The sequence below is a fragment of the Martes martes genome (assembly GCF_963455335.1).
Source record: "Martes martes genome assembly, chromosome: 2".
Lineage (NCBI taxonomy): Eukaryota > Metazoa > Chordata > Mammalia > Carnivora > Mustelidae > Martes > Martes martes.
The window spans coordinates 174,259,239-174,279,209 of record NC_137889.1 but is presented as its reverse complement, the minus strand read 5'-3'; the positions used below and the strand labels follow the sequence as shown (position 1 = coordinate 174,279,209).

General features: G+C 39.5%; 1 protein-coding gene across 1 annotated transcript in view; it reads left to right on the top strand.

Annotated features, from left to right (window-relative positions):
- The window catches only part of ATP8A1 (ATPase phospholipid transporting 8A1), a 227,811-nt gene that overhangs the window by 27,193 nt on the left and 180,647 nt on the right, over positions 1–19,971 (top strand). Inside the window, exons 2-5 of the mRNA XM_080797542.1 lie at positions 7,981–8,095; positions 9,471–9,570; positions 10,520–10,618; positions 16,806–16,851. Of these exons, the coding sequence (XP_080653668.1) occupies positions 7,981–8,095; positions 9,471–9,570; positions 10,520–10,618; positions 16,806–16,851 (360 nt within the window). The remainder of the gene's footprint in view (positions 1–7,980; positions 8,096–9,470; positions 9,571–10,519; positions 10,619–16,805; positions 16,852–19,971) is intronic.

Here is a 19,971-nt window from a genome sequence, read left to right as displayed (position 1 = left end):
GTCCCTAAAGACTGCCTACAATGGGGGAAGGGGCGTTCTCCAAAGAAAACCAAAAGATTTTTCAGGAGAAGCAGATGCCGAGCTGAAATGAGCAGCAGATATCCACTGTACTAGGCCCAAATCAACATAGTCTAGGAAGGTATTTTGATGCAATTGAAAATTTCATTTCCTTTCTGGCTATTGCAGTTATGGGCTAGAAATTCGAGATAGATTGCTGAATAGTTTCTATTTAATTTCCATACTTCTAAAGGTGTTTGATTTCTTCAGTGCCGTCTTTGAAAATGTAGTGTGAGTCTTAACCTTTAAATCACCCAGTTCATTGTTTTCCCATGAGGAGGTTTCTTCCCTTTGTACCCTCTCTGAGCAGCTGCTGTCAAGCTCACAATTGCACATTTGAAATCACTGTTCTGTTCCAACAATGCAGGATATGGGATTTCAGATCTCTTTTGTAGCTCTAGTAACTGCTTTTATATTTCTAATTAAACAATTTATGTAGTAAGATACCATTAAAAACAAAATAAACACAAACTATAAATTATATTGAGCTGAAGATTGCTTTGTTCCAGAAACTTGAGCCAAAAAAAACCCCCAAAAAACGAAAACAAAAACAAACAAAAAAACCCTATTACATGAGGACTTCTAATTGCTATATATATATATATATATTTTTTTTTTTTCAGAAAACAAAATCAAAACCTATTAAAATTTTGGTAATACTCATGATTTCCTAATAAGTAGCCCTAACTTTGCTCACACCTAATTCTGCAGTTTGTGCCTCTAAAGTCTCTGGCTAGTTTTCCAGTTAATCTTTTATTAGATTCCATGACTGTTGCAGGCATGACTGTCTGATGGCCTCATTCTATGTCAAAAACCATAAGCAATTATTATGACCTCTTTAATGTGTAATACCAGAGGCCAGTGAGCAAAAGGATAAACAATTGGACTCCCCTGAATATGTTAGGAGATAATATAATAGACACTCTGATTCCAGCTTTAGCCTTACTGATAATTGCAATAAAGTTGAGTCTGCAAAAACTCAATGGTTCTATAACCATATTACCAGGCAACAGAATGACTTTGTATTTTGTTCTCTTCTCCCTCCTACCTACCCACCCCGGCTTTTCTGTTGCATAACCCCCCACACAGATGACATTTAGGGGGAAAACATTTACTGATTTTATATTAATTTATAAAATTGTAAGGTAAAGTCCATTATTGTGCTGTCTAAATGTAGTCACTGGTCACGACCTTAATTAAATATTATCCCAAAATTTAAAAAAATATTAATACCTGCATGAGTGTCTTTAAGACTTGCTTTCCCCATCTCAAGTATTTTGAAGGGGAGATTTACTTTATAATATCTAGCTGGAGGACAGGCAGACAGGAATTGTATGAGTGACAAGTATCGTGCTTACGTTGCTCACATAATGTCATTTGATCCCTTCAGTAACTATTTTATGCATGAGGACACTGAGCTCAGAACATAAAATAATTTGCACAGTGTTATGGGTATCCAGATCTGACCATAAAGCCTATTCCTTTTCCCCACAGTCTGCCTTTCTCCTCATAGTAATAAAAATAATAGAATTTTTGTATGTGCATGGGGAGCAAGGCTCTGTCCTGTGTACTTTACGCACATGCATTATTGCATTTAATCCTCACAAAAACCCGTGAAACAAGGTAGGCAGCTAGAGTGAAGTAATTTGCCTAAGGCAGCCGCAGATCACAGCTGGTGGCCCTGAACTGTATCTCTCACTCTGTGGTCTTTGTTCCCAGTTACAGTTCTGTAAGACCTTCCTTGAGTGTACGGGTGTCGTCAGTACCCTCGGGTATGTTATAAAAAGAAAAAGATGCATGATTTTTAAGGATAGGATTGGTTGACTGTAAAGAGGATTCTATTAAGTCATTAATCATTTGTGGCATTTAAAATCCTAAATTTCTCTCAAGTCTTGGGCTTTGGCTTGGAGTAACTTCAAGACAGTGGGTAACAGTGGCATCACCCAGCGGGGGGAACGGTAATGCGTGGCCTGGAGAAGGCGTGAGGGTCAGAGCCGCACCAATTCCAAAAAAAATGTCATATATCCATCTATTTCGTCTCTGTCACCACCGTCTCACCCAGGTCCTGTCATCTTTTTCCTGGATGATCATAGTAGCCTCAAAATGATCTTTCCACCTAAAACTTTTCAGTGGATTCCTACTGCATAAAGAATCTAAGTTCAAGTTCTTTATTGTTTTCCCAATCCGGCCCTGCCTCTGCCGATGTGATGCCCCTCCCCGCGTTCGCGATCGCTGATCCTCATGTGCCTGGAAACACCAACCTGATTCTTACCTCGATGGCTTCGTTTCTGCTCTTCCCCAGCTGGGTTTACACTGTCCCTTCTTTAATTCCTTACTGAGGCCCCAACTCAGCCTGTCCTCAGAGAGGCCTTCCCTTCCCCTCAGTAGGAATCAGCACCGGCGGTGGAGGTGACAGCAACGACAGTGAGGCCAGCCAACATTTCGTGAGCTCCTATTCCACATGAGGCATTTTTTTCTACATTTACTACCTCACGGCCTCGTGACCCTCCTTTGAAGTAGACACTGTTATCATCTCCATCATAGAGATGATGAAACTGAAACACAGAGAGTTCTGTTATTCAATCAATCGCTTGTTTTCTTTTCTTCACACTTAAAATGATCTGTAATTATCCTGCTCTCCATTAGAAACTAAGCTGCTGAGAGAAGGGACCTCGTGTTATTTTCTGCTGTTCCTGAAGCTTTTTAAAAACTGCCTGGGACCTAGGAGGCACTTATGTGGAAATATGTTGAATGAGTGAAGGAACAATCTGACAGATTAGATCATGGTATTTGTGATAAGAAATAGAACATTTCAAAGATGATACTTCTGCTATAATTGTACTGAAAGGACTCAGAGCCCTTCAGTTAAATAATTGTTGAGCATTTTTCTTCTCGGTTGCATTATAATGTGTGCATATAAGCATGTGATCATGAATCTGGGCAGAGGAAGAGAGACTGTATGTCAACATACTCATTAACCCAGTCGTCGCTGGTCAGTAGGTGGGTGCCAGGGAGTTGCTGGCGACAGATTACGTCACACTTATCTTTTCAAACACGGAGCACCGTTTGACTGTGTAACTGGGTTCTGCTGCAGATTAGGTCATGCACCTGGTGCTGAGAAACATCTCGTTCAAGTAGGGAGATTCTTATTTTGCAAATTTCCTTGTTCTTTTGAACAAAGGATGTAGTGGCCTTTTTCTTCTGCGCACAGCAAATACTAATTTATCAGAATTTGGGACTGAGAAGGAACTTCGGAGCATTAGCTTACCTTCTTCATTTTACAAGGGAAGAGAAACAACCCCCAGGCATGAATCGGATTTCACAGGGTCACGGAAGTACTCAGTGGAAGAGCCAGAGCTTGCCTCATAACCACCAAGCGAGTTTAATGGTGAAACACTGTTAGGAGAAGAGGAACCTTGTTCACTTCAGGACCATGAACAGAATGCAGACCCGTCAGCATCTTCTGTTTCCTTGAGAGAGAAAACAATGGCCACCAGGAGGATGTTGCTTCCCTGTCCCTCTTTAATAATACAGTGCAATACCTTCTTGTAGCACATTCAGGAGCTGAAAGTGATATGTCACTTTGTTTCCTTGTATTGAAAATCTTGGTCCTTCAGAAGCCTGGAAGTAGCATTTGGTCATTTTAGAACTAAGAATGTGGAATTTGGCCTGGGAAAAATCCCTGGTTTGCTGTGTGTTCTAAGTAATTTCATCATTTAAATACTGAGTAACTTTATCATTAGTTGAAATAGTTAACAGCAGTGCTTTAGAAAACAAAAATGCTTTTCTGCTGGGGAAATGATAATCAAACAGGATATTATAAACACTAAATACAGAATTTTCACAGTACCTGGAATTCTGCTTACTGAATCATGGTCTATTCTATTTTGCATAAATAAGGAAAAGTCTCCTCCTTATTCATTTCAATAAAAGCTAGTGCACAATAGTTTATTTTAGGAGACTGGGTTGCTTCTGGCTGGTTTTAAGACATTACGGACATTGGAGAGTACGACACCAAAAGAGGCTAAGGTGGTTCAGAAAGCGTTATTGAGACCTGCTTCGCTTCTGTTCCCTACAGTGCTGGGTGTGTGACTGTGTCCGCCAGGTTCTTTGCTCTTGTAGAACTTTTATTTTAAGAAGAGTAATGATGCCATTAGTGGATGTCAAATGCCCAAGTGAGCAGTGAGGACACCGGGCTGAATTTTTGAGTGATTTTCCTGGAGAATTCAAAATGAAGGAGTGTGGATCTGGTGTCACTATCATCACTTTGTACGTCTGTACTTGGGGCCATATTGAAATGGCCAAGAACTTGAAAATGAGGGAAATGGGCTTCCTTCCTTATTTCTTTGTAAGCTCAGCTCATGGGAGGAGCAGAGCCACCTGTAAGAGAGGCGGATCTGTTCCTAGGCCTGCAGGGTTTCATGGTCAAATCCCACTAAGCGGTTAAATGTCAGTTTCAATCTGGAGATGAATATGGTCAGAAAAGGATGAGTCTGGGAGTTAAACATTGGTAGCACTCTTCTCAGCTTTGTGGAAGGAAGAGAACTGTGTCAAACAGATTTGCGGTATCATGGCCCCCTTGCCAAGGTATCCCAACAGACTGAAGATTCCGGTTCTACAGATGCATCTACCCCTGTTGGGGAACTGGGTCCATCAGGCTGTGCTAGCCCAATGCTGTTAGACTTGTCATCTCCCAGTGGGTTAATTCATCAGATGCTGAAGGAGTTTGGATTGATGATATGTCCAGAACTAACCTGCCTATTTCTATAACAGAAGATAGGAGTTCATTGAAGGCTATCATCAGAATAGTTAACAAACTTTCCCATTCCAAATTAGTAAGAATGCTAGTCTTTTCCCCAGACACCTTCATGGCTTATTCCTGAGGACCTGTGAGATGAGGTGCATTCGCTCAGCTACTTCTCAGGTTGCTATGCCGGCTCACTCCGAGCCCACTCCCTACCGCTGGGAATAAAAGCAATTCGGGGGCATACACAAGGCGGTACCTGCAATGTCCCACCTTCGATGTCCTGGGAGTGGGCCTCAGGTCGCTGCAGGGTATCTTTGTTACTGTTGATGGAGGAACTGGGCTCCCTGGAGCCCCGAGGGAAGCAGGGCAGAGGTGACTACCAGCTCCCACTGGCTGAGCACCTGGCCCCCTGCTTTCAGTGCTGATCTCCCTCCCTCCTCCAGTGTCATTCCTGCTCAGGGTATCCCGCTGCCTGGGTCCCAGGGGTTCTGCTTCATGTGCTCAGCTTCACGTGCACCATCTTTCCAAGGCTTTTCTTCTGTAGTGCCTGAAGGAAGAAGGCCTGTGGCATCCATAACATTCTGTGCTTAGAACCATCCAGCCCCCCTACTGGATGAGAACAGGTCACCGTAGACTTCCCCCCTGACTTTGGTGAGTTTTTTCTTTAGAGGTCCCTTATGTTCAGACCTTGGTTAGGACGCTCCTAGTCCATTGGGATTGTCTTAATTACTTTCCCATTCAAGGGTCGATTCCATTCCCTTTGTCCCAGGAGATTCCTTCGCTTCGTGGATATTCCTGAAAAGAAGTAATGTGCGAGGGGGAGAAGTGATGTCCAGTGCCACCTTTGGTAGCTTTTGAGACCCCAATATAAATGGATATGGAGTGACACCTAACTCTTCAGCTAAGAACATCCAAGGGCCAGGCCCTCAAAAGTGCAGCCACATAAAGTAAATGCAGCCTGAGGGCCTCAGAACAGAGTTGAGAATTGGTTTTTCCTGAGGATTTCTGTCGGGTTGAGGTGCCAGAAACAGGACATTATGATTTTTTGTGCTGTCATTAAGGAAAAATCTCATAAAATATTTTTAAGAATTTTTTTAAAACGTATATGCTACTATTTTGTGTTCCATATCTTAGTCTGTTCAGGCTGCTGTAACAATACCATAGACTGAGTGGTGTATGGACAGCAGGGATGTGGTACTCACAGTCCTGGAGCCTGGGAAGTCTAAGATCAAGGCACCAGCAGATGCACTGTCTGGTGAGGGCTCACTTCCTGGTTGCTGACCGTCTTCTCGCCGTGTCCTCACATGGTGAAAGGGACAAGCGATCTCTCTAGGTCCCTTTTGTAAGGACACTAGTCTTATTTATGAGGGCTCCACCTTCATGACCCGATCACCTTCCAAATGCCCCACCTCCTTGTACCACCAATGTGGGGATTACATGTTTACCTATGACTTTCGGGAAGACACAAACATCCAGTCTATAGCACTCTATATATAAAATTTTGATTCTATAAAACTAGAGGGAAAGTTTGTATCTAAAACATGGCATAGTGAGAGAATTATTCACCACGTGACTGTGGTGAATGGATAGGATAGGATAGGACTTAATTTGGAACCACGTGGCCTCCGGGGTGACCATTCTCACTCTGAGCCTCTCTGCTTGGAAAGCTCTCAGTGGCTGGCTCGCTGCCAGCCAGAGGATGCATTCCAGACTTCTGCACAAGCGTGAGCGGTCTCCCGAGATCTGGCCTGTGTGCTTTTCAGCACATCTCACCTGTCTTTACCTTGCCCTTTGTTGCCCTCCTGTGAGTTCCCCTGCACACAAGACACTGGCCCCCATACTCATGTTCCCCACCTTTGTAGAAAGCCGGAATGATTTTCTGGTTTCATATAGCAACAAAACCCCGCAGACAAGCTTTCTTTGTACAGTTTGTTACCAGCGCTTGGCTGTCACTAGTGTCCTTATCAGTGGGTGGAGAAAAATTTGTTTGCCCTCAGGGGGAAAAAAAAAACCAAAATGGCCAAATAACCACTCCTTTGTCATTTGATATTCAGCAAACATTTATTGAGTACCTGCTGTTTGTTGGTACTGGTGTTAAGAAGATGAGTAACACAGCATCTATGGCCTCAGGGAATTCGCATTCTGGTAGGGAGAGACAGACTCATAAGCAGGCAGTCAGTAATAAGTCCTTCAGATTGGGGAGAAGGGTGAGTGCAGAGGGCTGTGGCAATACAGAGAAAGCTCACTGACTTAGCATTGTAGAACACTTCACATGAAGTGTTCAATAGGTCAGCAGGTTTTATGGGAGGAGTTGGCTTGGCTAGATAAAGAAGAGAAGAAAAATGGGTATCTAATATGGAGTACTGTTGGTGGCCCTTTCTAGGAAAGGGGTAAAGACTAATTTAATCTAGTCTGATTTAATTCTCACTAGACAGTAAAAATAAGCAGTTTATATTTTTTTTTTCCTGTTCTTCTGGAACTTGTGTTTTGAAAAAAGTGTTCTCAATATGGTGACAAGATGTTACCACATTGAAATTGCCGAAATCTATTGCATTGTTAGAACGATCCTGAGGTGACTTGAAATGGTCTCAAGAAATTTAAAACTTACTGTGAACATAAATTGTCATTAGTGGAAAGAGCAAGATGATCACAGTGAGCTGTGATTGTACCATAGCACAGCGGTTGCCTGTGTAAACCTTAATGTTTGTCTTTTTTTCTGTCTTCACCAGAAAGGGGTGGGGGGGATACCAGAAGGGTATTAAATGTGTATACTTAAGTTTTTAAAAATGTATTTTAAATTACCACTCTCTTACTAGTCTTGTCTAAAACTGTAATGGAAACTAGTTTAAAATTTTTTGTCACTTTCAGATGTATTCTCACATAATGGAAGGAAGGAAGTTGAACATTTATGGGGGAATGATGAGTAAAAATTGCAAAGTGATGTTACCGTTTTTGAAATGGTCAGTTTTTACGTGACTGTTAAATGCTGCCTTCAAATTTAGTAGAAATAGGAGATGTGGGGATTTTCCTCTTTTTATTATAAAAGACGTGAGCACATTAATTGGGGAAGCATGTAGCTTTTAACATATTTTAGACTCTCAAGGAGTTATGAAGTATGTTTTTGTCTCGATAATAACATGAAACATTTCTTACTAAGAAGACTGTCTCTCTTTAAGGTTATGAGAAGACTGATGACGTCTCGGAGAAGACTTCACTGGCTGACCAGGAGGAAGTACGGACTATATTCATCAACCACCCCCAGCTGACAAAATTCTGCAATAATCATGTCAGGTAGGAACTACCAATGATCTCTGTGGGACCAGCTATCACAGCGGAATGCAATAGGCCATCTCCTCTCTCCGGCCAAAACAAAAATGCTGACAGAGAACGTTCAGTTTCATCAGTTACTGTTTGAGAGTTTATTGAAGGTGGTGTGACCCAGCTGTTTTTTCGAACTTCTAGCCAATAAGGAGACGTGAATAAGAATCTGGAAGCCGGAAGGAGCAGAAAGGATAAACAGCCATACTCTACAGATTCTCCATGTAGTGTCTAAATAGTGAGAGCTGATGATAGATAAATACCTTTGTCTCGAACCTGTTAATAGAGTGATGAGTTACTGTTTTTGGCCAATGAGTTTTAACATTTTAGAAGAGGCCTTTGCAGTTCTTCACCAAGAACTCCTTTTGGTTCAACAGTCTTTAAATGTTGGCTTTTGATAGTTGTAAAATTGAGTATGGTGTTGAGGAATGGAGGGCTCTGAGAATTGCTTGAGTGTTACATTTTCCTTCCAACAATAGTATAAAAAGTGCCGCTGTTGTAAGCACTGTTCACTAAGTGGCCTCTGGACTGCAGTGAACATGAAGACCTCCTACCCCATTATGCTAGCCCAGTGTTTCTCCAGAGACAGAATTCCTGGATTTGAGAAATGACCATTTAAAATTAATATTTACAACTTCACATTCTAGAGTAACTTCCTCAGTTTGGGGAATGTGGTATGTGTTCCTGTAATCTCCTATTTTTTTATTTTTTTAAAGCTTTTTGTGGAAAGCATTAAAAATAGCACAACAAATCCCCTTGTACCCATCATCCAGCTTCACAATTAGCAACTCATGTAATCTTCTATTTAAATAACAAGAAAAAGACTGGATGTTTTCAAGACCTAAATGATGATATCTTACTGATTGTGGACATAGCTGGTATGTTTGGTGTAGAATCCCAGCTTAGTTCCTGGAGGGACCTTGAAGAAAATTTGAACAGAACCCTAGAAAACTCATTTTACTGAAATTATCCAGTGAAGGCATCTCTGTTTAAAGTTCCTGGTCTTACTCAAATTCAATTTTTTGTAAGATTTTTTGAATTTATGTATTATATACTGTCCTAACTAAAGTTGCTCCTCTTTGTAAGCTACTCTTAGTATGTTAAAAAAAGGATGGTTGGCCAAAGAGAACAAAAGATATTGTGCAGAAAATTAAACTCTTACTATTTAATTTGACAGTTCCTTTCACTCATTTCATTTAGGTTAATGACCATTTGCAATATTCTCCCAATTTGAAACAAAGGGCAGATGTTCATCTAATATTTTATATGATGATGATAGAATTTTGTAAATGTGGGTGCTAATTATGGGGTAATTAAGTTTTATGCTACTTTTCATTTTGTTTTCTAGCACTGCAAAATACAACATAATCACATTCCTTCCAAGATTTCTCTACTCTCAGTTCAGAAGAGCTGCTAACTCATTTTTTCTCTTTATTGCACTGCTTCAGGTAAAGTCACGTTATAAAACTTTAGCTCAAAGTCAAATGTTCAGATATTAATAAATGTTTTTGTTAAGCCGGTGACCAATCTTCCAAAGCTTATCTAAACACAGAGAGACAAGCTGTTTTGGGTGGACATTTCCAGGTCCTGCTGCAAGCAATGTCAGAATTCCACTGACATTTGATTCACTTTTATCAACTTATTTTAAACATTCGGTAAATTTGATATGACAGGAACGAAATTTGATGGTAAAGGGGGATGGAACTTTTTCTCCCATATTAATATTAATTTACTGATTTTATTAAATATTAATTAAAATATTAATTAAACATTAATTTATTTTAAGTAACTGTTCTGAACCTTAAGGTATAAGAATTTCCATTTTAAAACTTGTTTCTTCTTGTATTTGAGTTAGTAGTAATTGGGGGAAAAAAAGTTTCATGTTATTAAAAAACACATTCATTGTAAAAATCATTAGAAAACACAACAAAGAGGCCTAAAGAAAAAAAATTAAAGCAATTATTTTTCCGCCACTCAGAGACAACTACTCTTAACCTCGCAGTGTCTATCTTCCTGGTCTCTCCCTTCCCCCCACATACTGTTTACTGATTTAGCTTACAAAAAGATCAGAAAATACGTATGTTTTGTATTCTGCTTTAACCATGTGATAATGTGTAGATATTTTCCCATGTGATTAGGTGTGCTTTTAGAATATCATTTTTAATGATTATATGGTATTTACCTAACTCCCCTCTGTAGGTGTTAGTCGTGGACAGGACAGCTTGTCCTGAAGTGAGCTCCTGTCCTCTTCCACAAACTGCCTCCCTCTGTGTTAGTTGGCCGCGGTAGTAAAAGCACCAAAGTGTAGTTTAAGAGGCACTGAGACTTGGTTGTTTTAATACATATTATAAACTTACTAGTTCTCACTGGATTTCTTCTTTTTTTCCCCCCAAATAGCAAATACCTGATGTATCCCCAACAGGTCGCTACACAACCCTGGTTCCTCTCTTATTTATTTTAGCTGTGGCAGCTATCAAAGAGATCATAGAAGATATTGTAAGTGCTTCATTTTTTCATAAGCAAATATGACTTATTTTATATACGTATCTTAAAATATTAGTTTCTCTTTAAGTTGAATGCCTGACACAAGTTGTTTAAAATGCCCATTCAACTTAAAGACATATAGAATATGCTCTGGAGTCCATTGCTCTTAGTTTCTACAGGATTACTGTGACAGAATGCTTGACAGAGTGTTCTCTGCATTGGTAGTTTAGTAACAAAAGAAATTAATTTAAATGCAATAATTGGCTTGGAGAGAAAATTATATTTGACCATTATATTCATTTATGCCCAATGTTCAATTTGAACATCATTTCAAGTTAAACATAGTAATGTCCAAATTATCTCAATATAAAGGGTCTTATAATGTAGGTTTTATTTTTAATTCATATGCATGTTTTTCACTTTAAATGCCATTGATTCCTTTTCATCTTTAGTAGTTCTAAGCTTCCTTTTATTTTACTGAAAGAAAGTAATGACATTTGCTATTTTTATTACACTCTAGTAGCTGAGAAAAGGGGAAGTCAATTTCCTGTTCATAAAATAAGTTCCCCCAAATATATTCAGACTTTTCTTTTTCCTCTCTTTTACCGTTATTTTAACTCCCTTATTGAGGAAGCCAATTTTTTTTTTCTATGCTCTTTAAATACTTGGCCTATCTGAAATGACCTTCTGTTGAGCCTTAGACCTATCTGAAATGACCTTCTGTTGAGTCTTAGGCAAGTCAGAGGGAAAGGCGAGGAAGGCCTGAGACATTCTTTGGGAAGCTCCAGTTTAAAGTTGCACAAACATTTATATTATTTCTGTAGAGAATCAAATTGAAAAGGTCAAGTGACCATTTAGATCATCCAAAACATTCAAGTGTCTAAGAGTACAGACAGAGGTTGTATGTCTGTGTGTGTCTGTAAAACATCACCGTCCTCTTGATCAGAGATGACATGCTTGATGGGGACCACAAGCAGAAAATTTAAGGGACCCTCTTTTTTACCTGTATTGTTCCACACAGACTTACCATCCTTTAAATTGCACTTGGATCTAGCAATCCATAAGGATTGGTCTTCGCTGTAATTTGTCTCTTTGTTTGCCTTATGTGCTCTCTTTTCTTTCTTTGACATAGTTTTGGTTAAGTACGTATTATTTACTAGACATTGTGCTGTGGTTTTACAAATATTTTTCCCATTTAATTTCTTCAATCACATTACAAGTTGGATATTAGTTCCATTTTAAAGGTAAGGAAGCTGGTGCTTAGAGAGGTCATGAAACGTGTCCGAGAAATGGTCGGGATCAGATTCCATCTCCTCCAGGGCTCTTTTTCTGTATCGTGGCAAGTCACCAGCAATGGCATGAATCACATCTGTTGAGTTTCTGGGATCCCTGTACTTGTTTTATGTCCTTGACATCTACTAAGTCTTCCAGCCACTCTCTAGAGGATTACTGGTATTATCCCCATTTTACAGATAAGGGAGAGGAGGCACAGAGGAGCAAGATAACTCGCCCAGGGTCACACAGTTAATAACTGCTGCTGTGAGAATTCAAGACAAGGCAGTTTGGTTCCAGAACTCCATGTTATTATCACTGCTCTCAGCTGCCTGTCCTGTCTTTTTTCATTTTCCCTAACAAAACTATAAACTCTCTAGCTATGGTTTTAATACCCCTCTTTATGAAAATAAATGGTAAATAGGGGCGCCTGGGTGGCTCAGTGGGTTAAGGCCTCTGCTTTCGGCTCAGGTCATGATCCCAGCGTCCTGGGATCGAGCCCCGCATCAGGCTCTCTGCTCAGCAGGGAGCCTGCTTCCTCCCTTCTCTCTCTGCCTGCCTCTCTGCCTACTTGTGATCTGTCTGTCAAATAAATAAATAAAATCTTTAAAAAAAGAAAAAGAAAAGAAAAGAAATGGTAAATAAAGTGATATCCAAGAGGGTTTTTTTTTTTTTTTTTTAAAACAAACTCTTAGGGGCCCCTGGGTGGCTCAGTGGGTTAAGCCTCTGCCTTTGGCTCAGGTCATGATCTCAGGGTCCTGGGATCGAGCCCTGCATCGGGCTCTCTGCTCAGCGGGGAGACTGCTTCCCCTTCTCTCTCTGCCTGCCTCTCTGCCTACTTGTGATCTCTCTCTCTCTCTCTGTCAAATAAATAAATAAAATCTATAAATAAATAAATAAATAGAATAAATGATTCATTGTTTGCGTATAACACCCAGTGCTCCATGCAGTACATGCCCTCCTTAATACCTGTCGCCAGGCTCACCCATCCCCCTCCCCCCCCCCGAAACCCTCGGTTTATTTGCTGTAGTCCGTAATCTCTCATGGTTTGTCTTCCCTTCTGATTCCCCCCACTTCATTTTTTACTTCCTTCTCCTAATGTCCTCTATGTTATTCCTTATATTCCACATATGAGTGAAACCATATGATAATTGTATTTCTCTGCTTAACTTATTTCACTCAGCATAATCCCCTCCAGTCCCATCCATGTTAAAGCAAAGGAGGGGGGGGGTATTCATCCTTTCTGATGGCTTAGTAATATTCCGTTGTATATATGGACCATATCTTTATCCATTCGTCTGTTGAAGGACATCTTGGCTCCTTCTGCAGTTTGGCTATTGTGGACTTGGCTGCTATGAACATGGGGTACATGTGCCCCTTCTTTTCACTACTTCTGTATCTTTGGGGTAAATATCCAGTAGTGCAATTGCTGGGTTATAAGATAGCTCTATTTTTGACTTTTTGAGGAAACTTCATACTGTTTTCCAAAGCGGCTGTACAAACTTGCATTCCCACCAACAGTGTAAGAGGGTTCTCCTTTCTCCACATCCTCTCCAACATTTGTTGTTTCCTGCCTTATCAGTTTTGGCCATTCTAATTGGCATAAGGCGTATCTCAAGGTGGTTTTGATTTGAATTTCCCTGATGGCTAATGATGTTGATCATTTTTTCATGTGTTGCCAACTCTTATGGTAAGGGTCAAGATTGGTTGTTCAATTGATAATATTCACTATGAAAAACATGCCTTCTTTGCTATACACTTGTTAACTTAAACCCTGATAAACTTAATTCTTCAAAAAAAAACAAACAATTTTTGAAAGTCCATGGTATTCAGAGACCAAATACGAGGAAGAGATGAGTAAGTAAAAGAAGGCAGGTTGGAGCTTGCAGTCCAGTAGGGGAGACAGACATTAATCAAGTAACCACACTAGCTATTGTAAGAATTAAATAATTCACTGAAGTCCTTAGAACAATACCTAGTTCTAGTAAGTGATGAATAAACGTTAACTGTATTATCATCATCCAAATGTCCTTTCGACTAAAGTTTAGAAAATGGATTGGAAAGAAATAGGATGTGGGTACACTAGTTAGAAGGATATTTTAGTAGCTGGTATTAAAAAAATGGAGAGATTTAGACCAGGCGGCATTGCAGATAAAGCAATATAGAGAAATGAATTCATTACCGCTTTAGGAGTAGAATTGATAAGACTTTTCACCATCCAACATGCTGCATACCCCACTTCTTTGATTCACATTCTCTCTCCAACCACTAGAATGTAAGTTTCATAAAGAACAAGAGTTTTGTCTCTTGTTCATGGCTGTATCCTCACCAGTAGTAACAGAGCCTGGCTCATGGTGTTCTGTAAATATTATTGAATGAAGAAGGATTAGATGGGAGTGAGAGAGAGGAGAAGATGTCGAGAATACTCTCGAGTTCCTGGTTTGGGCAAGTAGATGGTATATGGTTCCATGCCTGAGAATAAGGACCAAGGCTTGGGGGTTAAAGTCCTAGATTGCCTTGTGGACCTAGCTGGAGATGCCTTTGAGACTGCCAGAGGGAGATGTCAAGGAGGCTGTAGGATGTAACTGTCTGGAGCTCAGATGAGAGCCTTGTCTGCTATCTATTGATGTATCAGTTACAAGTGAAACTGCAGGTCTGGATGAGCTGCGCTGGGAAGAGAGTACAGAGTAAGAAGCAAAGAGGGCCTGGGAGTGAGCCTTGAGGAATTCTATCCCTGTATAACGAGATAGGAGATGAAGAAGGGACCAAGGTACAGTGGAACACCCGGGCGAGGATAAGATAAGAAACACGTAGGAAGCGTGGGGGAAGGGTTTCCAGGAGGGAGTGGTCAACATTACATACCTCAGTATTCTAAAGTTCATGGCACTATTTACACAGGACACTTTATTGGTGTACTGTCAATTAAATATTGATAATACCAAGTAATTCACCAGGCCTCAGTGATATGGAAATGAATTCTCATTCTTGGACAGTGGAGATATTTGAACTCATGGAATAACTGTATTGTTTCCTGAAGTGTCCATTTTAGAAGGAATGATAACTTGTTTGGGATCCAGAGATTTTTTTTTTTTTTTTAAATAGTTATAAGATTAGAATCTGCCTATTTGGATGGATCCTTATGTATATTCAAAACAAGTGTTTCTCGCCGAGCGACCTAACTTATTCTGTGGTGGGAAGGCCAAGGAAAGAGATGCTCCTGTACAAGAATTCTCTGTAGATGGAAAATAATGTTCAGGATCTCCTTGGGTTTCACAATGATTAAATTTCCTGATTAAGTGGAATGTTTCATTAATTCACTTTTATTTGCCTCCGTCAATTGGAAGTCTAAATATTTTCTGTAACAAATGTGCATTGTTTTGGAAATACTTGCACCTCTTTCAAATATCTAAATTTGCTTTGAACCATTATTTTGGAATCAAATTTATTTTGGGTTACTTTCTAGTTTTCCATAGATCTTTATGAATAAAAAAGAGTTAAATATTTGCGAGTTTCATCAATTATAAAATATTCTCCACTGATGCTACACATTTAAACTTTAAAAATTCATTGAAGAACATTTGCTGGTAAATCATAAGCTTACTTTTGGGAGCAATAATTTGCCTAATGAAAGTGTACATTTTTCCAGTTTTATTAGTGGTGTTTTGCTCTGAGAAAGAACTGTAGTGTGTCCCTGCTTCTGGATGTGGCAAGAATTATTTTCTACAGGCCTGCCATGGAGGCGTTTTGAATGCCCTATTTGCATTTTGTGCAGTTCAATGGCTGATTGTTTGTGGGAACTGAGTTCACGCTGCCAGCTATTAGGACAGTCCTCCTGAGTGGTGCTGTTTGGGGAGGAGTGCTAATCCACAACTCCAGCCTTCCCTCTCAGAGAGTATGGCCATATTTGCCGTGTGATTCCCAAAACCACATTTCTTCTCAAATGGAAAAATTAGGAACTCCTTTGTTTCACATTCATTCCAACCTAACTTACAGTCAAGTCTATGCAGCTCAATCTGACCGTGAGCTTTAAGGATGGGATTTTTGAGTTCATAGTTAGTTATACTCAACACTTTTCTGTAATGTCAACAGAGGCTGATGTGTTACACTTGATGCTGTAAGGTTAGACAGAAGCCATGGAAAACCTCTAGTTGAACTGTAGACAAGATAGCTTCCCCTGGCCGCTCAAATTCTCTCCCTCCCTCTGACCTTTTGTTTCTTTACTCTCTGCTCTAAAACCTTGGCTTACGTGACTCTTCAGACTCACCCATCTAGACTAAGGCTAACTCGCCTGGTTAGCATTTAATCTTTTGGGCGCTCTTGGGTGGAAGGAGACTAGGATCATGTGATTCAGTGGTTTATGATGGGGAGAAGGGACCATTGAGAAAGAGTGGATGGAAGAGGCTTTATGCACATGGTATATGTGTTTGTTTCTAGTCAGTGACAGACATCAACATGTCATTAAATTATGGAGGATGTACTCACCCTAATTAGATAATGAATTTCATAAGAGCTGACAATATTTCAGTGCCACTATTAAATGGTAATTGTTACAGATAATTCTCTTGGGCAGTCTTTTTTAAGTGAATTATTTAAGTAAAAATCTAAATCAGCCTTTCCCGTTACATTAAAATTTCAATCTTAACCTGTATAATAATGTACGATCCTTCCGCGGACTGCACAGCTGTGCTCCCAGAAGAGTATTATATGACGATGCTATAGATTGTGTTTTTAATTTTAAAATTCCCCCGTACCCTCTAATTCTTCTTATCACCACACCCCAGCATGATTATAAAATTGATATAGATCTAAAGGATAAAAGCTTTTGAGAAACATAAGTTGAGAGAAACCTTTCTTGTTGTAGCTGCTACTTTGTTTCATTAATCTCATCCACTTTTTCACAGTTTCTGTTTTTGCTTTTAAACTTTAGAAACGTCATAAAGCTGATAATGCAGTGAACAAGAAACAGACACAAGGTAGGATTTTTACATTTTATTTCTCCTGTCAGATACAGTTGTACAAATCACTTCAATTAAATGTAATTAAATTGAAAATACTGTGTATCTCTTAAGTTCTTGTTCCAGGGTAGACTTGTTTTTTTGTAGCATTTATTAGCATGACACTTAAAGTCACATTAGAATGGTTTACAGTGGTAATACTTTTGAAAGATAACATTTTTAATACATTTAAATGCCTCATAGCAATGGGTTCTGAAATACTGTCCGTGAAATCAGCAGATGTTTTGACATGTTAAATGCTGCAAGATGTCTGTATTTTGTTGGTGATCAATAGATGTTACTCTAGGTAAAATTGATAGAAAACAATTAGATGTGGTGTTACTTGCTAAAAGGCATGTTGGAAGTACTTTGTGTTATACTGTACATACAGATGATATATGTCCAGAAATAAACAAAAACCAGGCCAGCTTCTGGGAAACACATGACATTTTGACATGGCTCTTTTGTTGTGGGTCTCTTTTTGACACAGCAAAAACCAAAATGACCTCTAGCACAAGAACATAACTAGACCATAATGCTCTTAGATTTAAAAAAAAAAAGGGGGGGTGGCATCTGGGCAGCTCAGTGGGTTAAAGCCTCTGCCTTCTGCTCAGGTCATGATCGCAAGGTCCTGGGATCGAGCCCCGCATCGGACTCTCTGCTCAGCAGGGAGCCTGCTTCTCCCTCTCTCTTTCTGCTTCCCTCTCTGCCTACTTGTGATCTCTGTCAAATAAATAAATAAAATCTTAAAAAAAAAAAAATAGCCAGGAACATGTGAGGTGGACATCCCATCCCATCCCTGAGCTCGCTGCCCCATCTGAGAATCTCATCCCTCTCTGAAGTTCCCTGATATGGTAAGGATCAGCCTTGTCTGCCAAAGTTAGCTGGTGATTAAAAACAGTATTTTTATACTGCTGTGATTTTTATGGGACCTGCCAAATACCCTGCTTTTCTTCCAAAGGGATCATCTGCTTACGCCTTCCACTAAAAGGATTTTCTGCTGATTTTTGATACAAAAAGGTACATTTATTTAAGTATCACTTAATAAATTAACAAAATATTTACTGAGATTCTTTATTATGGGACATGTGAGAAAGCATAAGATGGGAACTATATAAAGGCACAAGGGTTAAGACATGATCTTGTACGGATCAAAGTGGCAAATAATGCTTCCTATGTTAAGTCCTGCATGGATCTAAAAGGAGAGAAAATTTGGGGGTAATTTGAGGTTATCGTCAATCTTAGGGAACACATCGAATGAACAGAGACGTCCAAATGGGAAGACCTTACATGTGTGTTGAGTGAGAAAGAGGGAAGAGAGGTTATCTTGAACAGAAATGAAGAAGGCTACTGGATTGCCTTGTTGAACCATTACCAGAGTGTCAGATGAAGAAAGGAGATTCATGTCAAAGGGAAGCAAATACATGATTATAAAGGAAAGCCAAGGTCAAATTTTCCAGGGCCTGAATCCCAACTAAATGAGATTCCAACTTTTCTTGAGTATGCTGAGTAGCTCTTGAAGGTATACAAGCCAAAAAGAGACAGGATGACCATCCAGATTGAAGTTGGAGGACAGAGTAAGAGGCTATTGGTAGCCACAGGAGCAAAGGAACTCTAGGAATTTGGGTGAGAAGAGACAACAATAGGAATTGAAAGGGTAAAAAATCCAGATGTTACTGGTACTGGTGTTTTGGACAGTATGCAAAAATACATTTGCATTTGTTGCCATGTTGCTTAGAATATTTAATAACAGCTTTTGAACCAAAAATATGTAACTGTTTTTCCGATACATAATGTATCTTGTAGCTATCTACAAGAGCTATCTTCAGGGACTAGCAGTTACCAATCTTCGAGCCTTGCCCCAAGAAACCAATAATGTATAATTGAAGAGCAACCATCATAGCTATGATGATTTTAGGCTGCTATACCTTGTACTGATGGGTTTCCCAATATTCCAGGTACTTACCTACTTCCCCAAATACTCACTTTTTTCTCCTATTCAGAGAAAATATTCTTTCTTGGTTATCATTCTCCGTTCATCAGTTTATCCTGGGTTAACCAGATTAGCTCTTCTGCTAAAAATGAGCAGTCAAGTAAGAGGGAAAGCTTCCCTAGTATATAAAACTCATGTCGAAAATAAAACATTAGGACTTAATAGCTATAAAAACCATTTTAAATCAACAGAAAACTTAAGAATTCTATATCCAAGAAATTCTGACTTTTAGTTTGATACTTAAGTTTATTTTCTGAGGGAATAGTTTTTTTTTTTCTTTGCCTTGCTGAATGTTGGTTGTCTTTTTGTTTTGCAGTTAATAGGAGATAACAGAAATGTTTGAGTAGGATACTGTTTGCTGTAAGATAACTGAAATTGCTTAATACAAAAGCGATCTGTTGTCATTAGACCAGAATGAAATTCAATTTGCTTTCCTGAATTGAGGCAAGAATGGGTGTAGGAGTGGGAAGGGGAGGTATTTTTGACAGATAATTCATCTTTTGACAGGCATTTGAAGTATTTAACTTAAATTTTCATTTTATAAATGTTGACCAAGACCATGTAATATGTGAGAGGATACCTTTCTGCCAGATTCAAATATTAATTCTCTTTCCTTAGAGAAATGAGTATTTGTCTCTTCATTTTACTTCGAAGCACTAGAGTGAGTTTTTTCTGTCACTCCCTAATGACTTCAAAAATATAAATTCATAATTTCATTTATAATGTTTTCATCCACTTGACTGTAGACTATATGATGCCTCATTTTCATGAACTAATGCAATTATGGATTTGGGGCCTAACTCATAACTTCATAAACTTTACCTTTTGAGCCTATCATCAGCATTTATGGGAACAAGCCATTTCTTGTCCTAGAGACAGAGAAGTTGCCTAGGTAGATGGTTCAGTGGGCTGACAAATGAGAAATGGTATGTTGCTCTCTGAGGACCTACCTGCTGAGGGAGAGCAAATTGATGGTCAGAAGCCCAGGGAGTATGAGTGAACCTTTGAGGATTGTGGTTCACTCCTCCCAGTGAGCTGTGATTGCTTCTCTGGGCCCCCGTGTTTTTCTCATGTGGTGGTGTGCGTGGACTAGGTAGGTGTGCCCT